This window comes from Muscardinus avellanarius, assembly GCF_963383645.1.
Source record: "Muscardinus avellanarius genome assembly, chromosome: 4".
Taxonomy (NCBI): Eukaryota; Metazoa; Chordata; class Mammalia; order Rodentia; family Gliridae; genus Muscardinus; species Muscardinus avellanarius.
Window position 1 is genome coordinate 42,547,045 of NC_137789.1, and position 12,624 is coordinate 42,559,668.

Here is a 12,624-nt window from a genome sequence, read left to right on the forward strand (position 1 = left end):
ACTAGGAAACACAAAGGATACCAGTGGGACTCCAGATATTAGAGGGGAAATACTAGCTAAGTTTGAATGGAAAGATAGGAGAGGAGGAAGGCCGATCTTGATTAATGAGGGTCTACATCTGAACATGTGTAAAATTATGAATAAGACATGGTTAACCTGGACAACCATTGGTGGGAGGGGGGAAGGGAAAATGGGGACGGGGGGGGAGAGGGCACCAAATATAGTTTAAATGTATACTACTTATGTTCAATTAAAAAATTGTTAAAAAAATAAAAATAAATAAAAATAAAATAAAATAAAAATAATATAATTATAAAATGTACAAATTAAAACCAATTAAGCTGTTACTAAAATTGTATAGTATTTCTCTACTCTTTCAATAAACAACACGAGCCACAAATTGATCTCATGATATTTAGTTTAATGTCTATCAATGAATACATAAGAGATAGTGATCTTCAAAGATTTATTCAGTGTTTATTTTCAAAGTGGAAGTGATATTTTTAAAATGTGGTATAAAGAAATGCCCTTATTGTGACCCTCACCATATGTTGATTCTCTGTGATGGAGGGGAGTATTTCTTATTCTAAAAATGACGTGGAAAGTATCAAGAAAGAAGTGTTCTGAAGATGAATCAGCTGATGTTGTTCTACGTAGAGGGATGTCCCGAGGCTGCAGACCTGGGATTCCTGGGGAGAAAGGATGGAAGGGCCTTTTCTTGCTTGCTCTTCTTAGGACCTGGGCAGCATTTCTTCCATGTCTGCAATAACATAGGAGACCACAGCCCAGATGGCAGCGGCAACATTCATCTGCTTCGGTTCCATAATAGTCATGGTGTCTCCATGGGAGTGATGGAAGGAGAAGTATTTATATACGTCATCTAGTAGACTGGCTCCTGGGGAGAAAAGAGGAAAAATTCTGAGTGGGGCGTTTTAACAGACACTGCTGAATAATTGCTCAGAAGCCATTGCTACCCTTACTCCTTCCCTTCTGCCTGTTCTTATTATATATATCACCTGCAAAGGCAAAATGATTACTTTCCCAGCCTTTTCCTGTTGCAAGAAAGGGCCACATAATGACATTTTTGACTATGAATGGGGAGAGAGTTGCAGGCTATGGGAGAGTTCAGAAAAGCCTTTACTTTGCTTGCAAAGAAGTTGGGAAAGTAATGCCACAATAAAATTAGATGATAAATTCATATTTATAAAAAAAAAAGACAACATCTTCTTTGTGTCTGTAAGAATGCAAGTTATGTACCCTCCAGGATAGTAAAGAAAGTGAACACTCGTCTGCCCCAGGTTTCCTTCTTAAATCACTCATTTACTTCCAGCAGCCCTAGAATCCTCAGCAGCCTCCTAGGGCATCAGCAGGAGCCTCTGCCCCACTTAAAGGCTTTCTTCTCACTGCTCACTGTTTTAGCCTTGACTCAGAGCCTCAGGGAAAGTTTCTGTCTTACTCATTCTTGAAAACGTACTAGGTCCATCTCGTGGATTCTAGTAGCAGTTCTTTAGCCTCTGACAGCTTGAGTGATTGTTTTGTTGTGAAATACACCATACATCCAGAAGATTGCAGAGAACGTAAATGTCTATGACTAAGAGTAACAATATAAAAAGTACATGTATGTCCATCATTCGACACAAGAATGATGTTTCCAGTACTCTTAAAGGCCAAATTTTTTAGGTTTCTTTACTGCTTTTTAATTTTTTTAAAATTTTTTATTGGTGCATTTTAGTCATACATCTTAATGGAGTATAAGATGGTGGAGGCATACATGCACACATTACTCATTCAGCCCTTCCCCAATTCTCTCCCCATTGCCTCCCCCTCCCTCTTTATGTTTGTCTTAGTGATTGACTTTAATATGTTGGTTAATGTACATCATGAACATTAGGAAATTTCCCTCTTCCCCTCTCCCATCCCCTCAGGGCACCTTATTTGCTCATCTATAGTATCCCCTTTGTCTAGAGTTCCTCTATGGCCCATTTTCTCCCTAAGTTTCACATATTAGAAAGAGCATCTGATTTCTTATTTTTTGTGACTGACTAATCTCACTTAGCATAATGTTCTCCAGTTCCATCCTTTTCCCTGTAAATGACATAATTGTGTTTTTCTTTGTGGCTGAGTAAAATTCCATTGTGTACATATCCCACAGTTTTGTAATCCATTAATCTGTCCATCTGTTGATGGACATCTTGGCTGATTCCATAGTTTGGCAAATATGAATTGTACAGGTATGAACATAGATAAACAAGCATTAGTTTGCTGGTTTGGTTTCCTTTCTTTGGGTTAGATACCCAGAAGTGGTATTGCTGGATCATATGGTAGGTTCATTCCCATTCTTCTGAGGATCCTCCATACTGTTTTCCAAAGTGGTTGCACTAATTTGCAGTCCCACCAACAATGTTTTAGAGTTCTCACTTGTCTATATTCTTGCCAGCATTTGTTGTTGTTTGTGTTTTGAATGATTGCCATTCTAGTTGGAGTTAGGGGAAATCTCAGGGTAGTTTTGATTTACATCTCTCTGATTGCTAATGATGTTAAGCATTTTTTCATACAGTTATTGGCAATTTGAATTTCTTCTTTCATGAAGTGTCTAATTCTCTTGTCCATTTTTATTGGTTATTGGTTTTCTTAGTGCTGAGTTTCTTGAGTTCTCTGTATAATCTAGATATTAGTCCTCTGTTGTAGGAGTAGGTAGCAAAAATCTCCCATTCTGTTGGTTATAGGTTGAAGTTCTTGATAGTTTTCTTTGCTGTACAGAAGCTCTTCGGTTTCATGCAATCCCACATATTGATTCGCCTTTTAGTTTGTTGTGCCTTTGGGGTCTTGTTGAGAGAGGTTTTATCTGTGCCTGTGTATTGCAGTGTTGGACCTATACCCTCTTCAAGGAGCCTCAAGGTCTCTGGTATAATTTCCAAGTCTTTGATACATCTTGAATTAAGTCTTGTGCAGGGTGAGAAAGTGGGATTTTCTGCATATGGTTAGCCAGTTTTGCCATCATGATTTGTTGAACAGGCTATCTTTTTCCAGTGTATGTTTTTGGCCCTTTTGTCAAAAATCAATTGGCTGTAATTGTTTGGATTTGTTTCTGAGTCTTCTATTCAGCTCCATTGGTCTATGTATCTGTTTTTGTGCCAGTACCATGCTGTTTTTATTACTATGGCTTTGTAGTATAGTTTAAAGTCAGGTATTGTGATTCCTCCTGCATGGTTTTTGTTGCTGACAGCTATTTTGGCTATTCTGAGTTTTTTGTTGTTCCAAATGAATTTATGGACTAATTTTTCTACATATGTAAGGAATAACTTTGGTAATTTAATGAGTATTGTGTTGACTCTGTAGATCACTTTTGGAAGTATGGCCATTTTGATGATATTTATTCTGTTTATCCATGAACATGGAAGATCTTTACATCTTCTAAGGTCTTCTTCAATTTTTTTTCAATGTTTTATAATTTTTTTGTAGAGGTCTTTTACCTCCTTCACTAAGTTTATTCCTAAATATTTTATTTTATTTTATTTTTAATTTATTTTTTATTGGTGCAATGTATTCATACATCATAGTGGTATAAAGAAAATACTTTTGTAGACATACATGCACATCTCGCCCAGTTAGCCCCTACCACGATCCCCACCCCATTCCCTCCCCATCCCTCCTTCCCACGCTTGGCTTACTGGTTGACATCTAGTATTAGAGCAATTTATACAATATTAACATTGATAATCTCACATAACAGTTTCATTTGTCTGGTACCAAACTTTTGATGACTTAAAGATAACATTTCAATATTTCTTTTTGCTTTCTTTCTTACCAGAGAATATTTTTTTTCTTTTTTTTTTTTAGGTGAAACTATCATACATTTATTTATTTATTTTTCAGAAAAAATCTATCCTGATATGGAATATGGACTCTAGATACCCAAAACAGTCTCAAAGAAGAACAAAGCTAGAAGATGTATATTTTCTGATTTCAAACCATATAAAGCTACAATAATTGAAACAGTGTAGTACTGTTCTAAAGGCAGATATATAAACCATTGGAGCTAAATAAAAGCCTAGAGATAAATTCTTCCATACATTGTCAAGTTATTTTTGACAAGGTTTCCATGAACTTTTGGTGGAGGAAATACTAGTCTTTTAACTAAATATTGTTGAAAAATAATAATAAATGAAAAAGAATAAAATTGGACCCTTACCTAACACATATACAAATATTAACTCAAAATAGATAAAAGACCTAAATATAAATCTTAATACTATAAGCTTTTAGAAGAAAATCTGGGTCATAAAACCTCACAACATTGGAATTGGAAGTGATTTCTTGGATATGATTTCAATGGCACAGGCAACAAAAGAGTAAATAAACTCCCTAAAAAATAAAAAAATATTGTATATCCAAAGACAATGTAAACAGAGTTAAAAGTTACTGATCCTCTTCCAAGAGTTCCTCCTATGACCCATTTCTCCCTAACTCTCACATATTAGGGAAAGCATCTGATTTCTTATTTTTTGTGCCTGACTAATCTCACTTAGCATAATGTCCTCCAGTTCCATCCATTTCCCTGAAAATGATGTAATTGAGTTTTTTTTGATGGCTGAGTAAAATTCCATTGTGTACATATCCCATAGTTTTGTAATCCATTCATCTGTTGATGGACATCTTGGCTGGTTCCATAGTTTGGCTATGGTGAATTGTGCAGCTATGAACATAGATACACATGCATTAGTTTGGTAGTTTGGTTTCTTTTCTTTTGGGTAGATACCCAACAGTGGTATTGCTGAATCAAATGGAAGATTTGTTCCCATTCTTCTGAGGATTCTCCATACTGTTTTCCAAAGTGGTTGCACTAATTTGCAATCCCACCAACAATGTCTTAGAGTTCCCACTTCTCCACATCCTCGCCAGCATCTGTTGTTGTTTGTGTTTTGAATGATGGCCATTCTAGTTGGAGTTAGGTGAAATCTCAGGGTAGTTTTGATTTGCATCTCTCTGATTGCCAGTGATGTTGAGCATTTTTTCATGCATTTATTGGCCATTTGAATTTCTTCTTTTGTGAAGTGTCTATTTAGTTCATTTGCCCATTTTGTTATTGGATGCTTTGTTTTCTTAGTGTTGAGTTTCTTGAGTTCTCTGTATATTCTAGATATTAGTCCTCTATCAGTGGTGTAGGTGGCAAAAATCTTCTCCCATTCTGTTGGCTCTCGATTGAGGTTCTTGATAGTTTCCTTTGCTGAACAGAAGCTCTTCAGTTTCATGCAATCCCATGTATTGATTCTCCTTTTAATTTGTTGTGCCTTTGGGGTCTTGTTGAGGAAATGTTTGTCTGTGCCTATGTGTTGTAGTGTTGGACCTATGCCCTCTTCAAGGAGCTTCAAGGTCTCTGGTTTAATTTCCAAGTCTTTGATCCATCGTGAGTTGACTTTTGTACAGGGTGAAAAAGTGGGATTAACATCCAATTTTCTGCATATGGTTAACCAGTTTTGCCAGCACCATTTGTTGAAGAGGCTATCTTTTTTCCAGTGTATGTTTTTGGCCCCTTTGTCAAAAATCAATTGGCTGAAAGTGTTTGGACTTGTTTCTGGGTCTTCTATTCTGCTCCATTGGTCTATATATCTGTTCTTTTGCCAGTACCATGCTGTTTTTATTACAATGGCTTTGTAGTATAGTTTAAAGTCAGGTATTGTGATTCCTCCTGCGTGGTTTTTGTTGCTGAGAACTACCTTGGCTATTCTGGGATTTTTGTTATTCCAGATAAAATTAAGGACTGATTTTTCTATGTCTGTGAGGAATGATCTTGGTAGTTTAATGGGCATTGCATTAAATCTGTAGATCACTTTTGGGAGGATGGCCATTTTAATGATATTAATTCTGCCAATCCATGAACATGGAAGGTCTTTCCATCTTCTAAGATCTTCGATTTCTTTTTTCAGTGTTTTATAATTTTCTTTGTAGAGATCTTTTACTTCCTTGGTCAAGTTTATTCCTAGGTATTTTATTTTTTTGTGGGAGATCCTGAGTGGAAGTGTTTTCTGAATTTCTTTTTCAGTGGATTTATGGTTGGTGTACAGGAAAGGTTCTGATTTTTTAAGATTGATTTTGTATCCAGATACCTTGCTGAATTTGTTGATCAGTTCTATAAGCCTTTTGGTTGAGTTTGTTGGGTTTTCTAAATATAGTATCATGTCATCTGCAAATAGTGAAAGCTTAAGTTCTTCTTTTCCTATTTGTACTCCTTTGATTTCCTTTTCTTGCCTTATTGCTCTGGCTAGAGTCTCTAGTACTATATTGAAGAGAAGTGGTGATAGTGGACATCCTTGTCTCGTTCCAGTTTTTAGGGGAAATTCTTGAAGTTTTTCCCCATTTAATATGATGTTGGCAGTAGGCTTATTGTAGATTGCCTTAATAATGTTGAGATATGTTCCTTCTATTCCAATTCTCTGCAGTGTTTTTATCATAAATGGATGTTGAATTTTATCAAATGCTTTTTCAGCATCTATTGAGATGATCATGTGGTTTTTGTCTTTGATTCTGTTTATATGATGAATTACATGGATTGTTTTTCGTATATTGAACCAGCCTTGCATCCCTGGGATGAACCCTACCTGGTCATGGTGAATGATTTTCTTGATGTGGTTTTGAATGCGTGTTGCTAGTATTTTGTTTAATAGTTTTGCATCCAAGTTCATCAGAGATATGGGCCTGTAGTTTTCCTTCCTTGAACTGTCTTTATTCGGTTTTGGTATTAGTGTGATGTTGGCTTCATAGAATGTATTTGGGAGAGTCCCGGTTTTTTCTATTTCCCGAAATAGTTTGAGTAGTATTGGGATTAGTTCTCCTATAAAGGTTTTATAGAATTCACTTGGGAAACCATCTGGTCCTGGGCTTTTCTTTGATGGTAAGCTCTTTATTGCTATTTCAATCTCTTTGATTGTTATTGGTTGGTTTAAGTGTTCTATATCTTCTTGACTCAGTTTAGGAAGGTTGTATTTATCTAGGAAGTTGTCGATTTCCTCCAGATTTTCCATTTTGTTGGAGTATAGTTTTTCAAAGTAGTTTCTGATAATCCTCTGGATTTCTATGCTGTCAGTAGTAATGTCTCCTTTTTCATCCCTTATCTTCATAATTTGGGTTGATTCTCTCTTTTTTTTAGTTAGGTTGGCTAGTGGTTTATCAATCTTGTTAATTTTTTCAAGAAACCAGCTTTTGGTTTTGTTGATTTTCTGTATTGTTTTTTATTCTCTATTTCATTAATTTCTGCTCTAATTTTAATAATTTCCCGTCTTCTGCTGGCTTTGGGGTTCAATTGTTCCTGCTTTTCAAGGGCTTTGAGGTGTGTCATAAGGCTATTTATTTGAAGATTTTCTGTTTTTCTTATGTGAGCACTCAGTGCTATAAATTTTCCTCTTAATACTGCCTTCAAAGTGTCCCAGAGGTTTTGATATGTTGTTTCTTTATTTTCATTTGTTTCTAGAAATTTCTTGATTTCACCTCTTACATCTTCTATGACCCATTCTTCATTCAGAAGTGTGGTGTTCAGTCTCCACATGTTTATGTTGTTTCTCTGGGTCTTCTTATAGTTGATTTCTAGTTTCATTCCATTATGGTCTGAAATGACACAGGGAAGTATGTAACATTTTTTAAATTTGCTAGTGCTCATTTTGTGTCCCAGGATGTGATCTATTTTGGAGAAGGTTCCATGAGCTGCTGAGAAAAATGTAAACTCTGCTGTAGTTGGGTGAAATATTCTATATGTGTCCAAAAGGTCCATTTGGTTAATGGTGTTCTTTAGTTCTGAGACATCTTTACTGACCCTTTGTCTGGAAGATCGGTCTAGTATTGTGAGAGGTGTGTTGAAGTCTCCCAGTATTATTGTGTTGGGATTTATGTGTGGCTTCATGTCACAAAGAGTTTGATTTATGAAAGTAGCTGCCCCTATGTTTGGGGCATAGATGTTGATTATTGTTATTTCCTCTTGCTGGACTATTCCTTTTACCAGTAAAATGTGACCTTCTTTGTCTCTTCTAATAAGTTTGGGTTTGAAGTCTAACTTGTCTGATATCATAGTTGCTACTCGTGCTTGTCTTCGAGTACCATTAGCATGGATTACCTTGCTCCAGCCCTTTACCTTGAATTTGTTCCTATCTTTACTTGTGAGGTGTGTTTCTTGTAAGCAGCAGATGGATGGATTCTGGCTTTTAATCCATTTTGCCACTTTATGTCTTTTTATTGGGGAGTTGAGGCCGTTTACATTCAGTGTGATTATAGAGAGATAATTTTTAATTCCCAACATGTTAAGATCTTATTTCTGTTTGAGATACTGTTTATTCTTCTTTGCTTAGTTGTCTGCTGGATGGGAATTCTTGTTTCTTTGGTTCTGGCGTGAATTACCCATTTCCTCTTTGTAGTTAATCTCCTTGAGTATTTTCTCTAGCGCTGGTTTTGAAGACATAAATTCCTTCAGTTGCTGTTTGTCATGGAAGCTTCTTATTTCCCCATCTAATTTGATGGATAGTTTTTCTGGGTAGAAAATTTTTGGCTGGAAGTTGTTTTCTTTCAGAGTTTGGAATATGTTACTCCAAGCCCTTCTGGCTTTCATAACTTGGTTTGGGAAGTCTGGAGTGATTCTAATTGGTTTGCCTCTGTATGTCACATGGCCTTTTGTTTTTGTTGCCTTTAAGATTCTCTCCTTGGCTTCCACATTAGTCATTTTGACAATTATGTGGCATGGGGATCCTCTTCTCTGATCCTGTCTAAAGGGAGTTCTATAAGTTTCCTGGACCTGTGTATCGACCTCTTGCTCTATGTTTGGAAAATTTTCTGCTATTACTTCCTTGAAGAGATTGTTGATCCCTTTGGTTTCACCTTCTTTTCCCTCCTCTATTCCAATTATTCTTAGGTTAGCTCTCGAAATGGGCCCATATTTCTTCAATGTCAGATTCCTGCTGTCGGGTTTTTTTTTCTAAATTAGAAACTATGCATTCATTTTTAGAATGATCATCTTCAAGAAGCGAGATTCTATTCTCCATGTGGTCTAATCTGTTGTTTATACTTTGAATTGAGGCCTTTACTTCATTAATTGCATCCTTTATCTCTTTTTGACTCTCTCTAAATTCTTTTCGAAAGTCCTCTATTATTTCTAAAGTTATTTTCCTAATTTGATCTTCTAGAGATCTTTGGGTTTCTGTGTTATCAGATTCTGATGTTGTGGTGTTGTTGGCATTCACTGCTCCATTGTTATTTCTCTTTCCCATGATTTTGGAAGTTTGTGCCTTCTCTGGGTTCTTCCCTGAGTCACTACGAGTTCACTTAAGATGCTCCGGATCTCTAGTCTATGGTATCTCAGTCACCACTACTCCTTTACTGTGTTGTATCACAAAGTCTCAGACCCAGGGAGTCAATCAAGGCTGCTTAGGCCGTGGGGGGTGCCAAGTTGGGCGTTCTCCAGTGGGGAGTTGTGACTATGGTATGATATCTCTGCCACTGCCACTCCCCCACTGGGCTGCACTGCTAAAATCTCCGACCCAGGGAGACTATCTGCGCAAGTCCCTGGGAGTGCAGTACTGGGATTTCTCCCCTAGGGGCCGCAATTTGACTCATGGTTGTTGAGTGTGCTGATGGAGCTGTAGTGAACTCGGTGGATTCGCTGCTGCCGCCACTGGCAATATGGCACCACTGCCACGCCCTCGGCCGTGATGCGGCGTATTTCTTCTCTGGTTTTGAACTCTGCTCTGAGTCCTTGCCAGTTGTGCTGCGCCCAGCCCTTGGGAGCTTTAGATGTTCCCTGCACCAAAAAAACTGCTGACTGCCGCCCGGCTGTTCAGCACCTGCTTACCTCGGCTCGCTGTCCACCCCTCCTCTCAGGCGCCTGGTGGCTGGTTGAGTGGGTTGGTCTAGGGCCGTCCGGTGAACTCGCCGCTGCCGCCAGCAGTAAGACGCTGCTTCTGCATCCTAGGTCAAGAGGCCAGAGTACCTCCTCTCTGGATTTGAGCTCTTTTTTGAGTCTCCCTCCTCTCTGGAGACTGGTGTTGCTAGGGGAGATGTAGGCCGCGCCGCTCCGGCCGCTCTGCGCCGCGGCTCTGGCTGCTCCGCACCACAGTTCTGGCCGCTCTGGCTGCTCCGGCCGCTCTGCACCGCGGCTCTGGCTGCTCTGCACCGTGGGTCTGGCCACTCCGGCCGCTCCGGCCGTTCCGCGATGCGGCTCTGGCTGCTCCGGCTGTTCTGGCCGCTCCGCTCAGCTGTTCTGGCCACTCTGCTCCGGCTGCTCCGGCCGCTCCACTCCGCGGCTCCGGCCACTCCGCGCCGCTGCTCCAGCCAATCCGCGCTGCAGCTCTGACTGCTCCGGCTGTTCTGGCCGCTCCGCTCGGCTGCTCTGGCCGCTCTGCTCAGCTGCTCGGAACCGCGACTCCAGCTGCTCTGTACCGCGGGTCTGGCCACTCTGGCCGCTCTGGCCGTTCCGCGCCGCGGCTCTGGCTGCTCCGGCTGCTCAGGCCGCTCCACTCCGCGGCCAATATTTTATTTTTTTGTGGGATATACTAAGTGTAAGTGTTTTCTGGATTTCTTTCTTGGTGAATTTATGGTTGGTACACAGAAAAGCTTCCAATTTTTTAAGATTAATTTTGTATCCATACACCACACTGAATTTGTCGATCAGTTCTATAAGCCTAAAAGGCCAATTTTTGATAACAACTTTCCATTGTAGATTCTTTTTTTCTGCAGAAATATTCACAATATTCTGTCTTTCTTGTATGCTATTCACACATTGTTTTTTAAATAGCTTTAACACACACACACACAAACACACACACAAAAACACACACTTCAACTGTAACATTTTCAGTTCTTAAAACATATATTTCAGGTATATTTCTGCATCTTGCTTTCTTTACTCAATCATATATAAGATTTTTCTGTTATCATATATAGCTGTAGATTTTTCATTTTCTCTTTTGTTTTGTTTTGCTATCTATTTTTTGTTGTCTTTATTTATTTTATCTTGTTGTCTTTTTTATCTTATCTTTATTTTCCTAATGTTGGGCATTCAGTTTTACACTGTTATATGCTTTCAACATTATCAAGGGTCAAAATGTGGAAGCAGAATTCCTGGGCTGCAGACCATGAATGTGTTTGATTTACCAGGAAGTTCCAAAATATTTTCCTTTTTCATCTATATTTCTACTGTCAGTATATGAGTATTTCTCTTATTTCACATCCTCTCTAGTATTTGGTATTGTCAAAGTAACTTTTGCTCATCTGGTGAGTGTAATATGTTGCTTCGTTATTTATTTATTTATTTATTTATTTATTTATTTATTTATTTATTTGGTGGTACTGGGGTTCCTGGAAGCCCTTCTACCTCTTGTCTACATTCCCATACCTATTTTATACTTTTTATTTAGAAACAGGGTCTCTTAAGCTAGCGCGGCTGGCTTCGAACCTGTGCAATCCTCCTGTCTCCGCCTCCCAAGCATGGGGATTACAAGTGTGTGCCACCACACTCGGCTTCATTATTATTTTTAAATTATTAATGAAAATGAACATATGTTCTTATATAATTGTTTTGGTTATACTTTATTTTGTGAAATGCCTGTTCATACCATTTGCCTATATTTCATTTGATGTATCTGCTTCTTAATGATTTGTGGGATTTCTTGGTTTGTTCCAGTATAAATCTTCTTTTGGTATTGTTTTCAAGTTCATAGTTCATCTTCTTCCCCTATTTTCTCTGGTGTGTGTTTTGATGAATAAGTGTTCTTCTTTTCATTATAGTTGAACTTTTCTTTATGATCTGTACATGTCTTATTTAGGAAATGTTTCTACCTTTAATGTCATAAAGATATTCTACTTTATATTGAAAAATTTAGGTTTTAATTTCATTTTTAAGATATCCATCTACCTGGAAATAGAATAAATTCTTGTGTAGGATGGAGGTAGGCATCTATTTTTATTTTTCAGTTGTTAAGGAACATTTATCAACCAGTTTACTCTCTTTCCCCATTAATCTGCAATATCAATTTTTCCATATATAGAGTTTTCATATATGCGATTGCTTGTTTTGGGCTTTGCTTGTTGATCATGGTCACAACACAGCCCTATCTTAATAGCTGCTACTTTCTAATCCTGGACATTTGGCGAGGCAAATTCCTACAACTTCTTTTCCTTCAGGAATGTTTCAACTAATCTTAACCACTGTTCTTTCAGATAAATTTCAAAATCATCTTATAATTCTGTACATTTTGGGGGTAGGTTGACCAGAATTATATTAATCTTTATATCAATTAAAGGAGAATCTTATATATTCTTATTATATTATATTCTTATTCATAAAAGTGGTATGTCAATGTGCATTTCAATTTATTTAGGTTTTCCATTACAACTTTAAAATTTCAAAGTGCAACTTTGCCTACTTTTTGATAGTTTTTTTCTTTGATGGATTATACCTTTTGTTATTGCTATAAATTGTACACTTTTAGAAAACTGCCTTTTCTGTTTGTGGCTATCTGGTTTTGTTGTTTTGTTTTGTTTTGTTGGTGGTACTGGGGTTCCTGGAAGCCCTTCTACCTCCGGGCTACACTCCCAGACCTAGTTTATACTTTTTTTATTTTTTGGAAATAGAGTCTCTTAAGCCAG

The 12,624-nt window shown here is 37.8% G+C and overlaps 1 protein-coding gene across 1 annotated transcript in view; it reads right to left on the minus strand.

Annotated features, from left to right (window-relative positions):
- Positions 1 to 731: 731 nt before the first annotated feature.
- Positions 732 to 12,624, minus strand: part of CPQ (carboxypeptidase Q) — a gene marked incomplete at its 3' end in the record, with an annotated part of 413,030 nt that continues 401,137 nt past the window's right edge. Inside the window, exon 7 of the mRNA XM_080693957.1 lies at positions 732 to 895. Coding sequence (XP_080550083.1) covers positions 732 to 895 — 164 coding nt within the window. The remainder of the gene's footprint in view (positions 896 to 12,624) is intronic.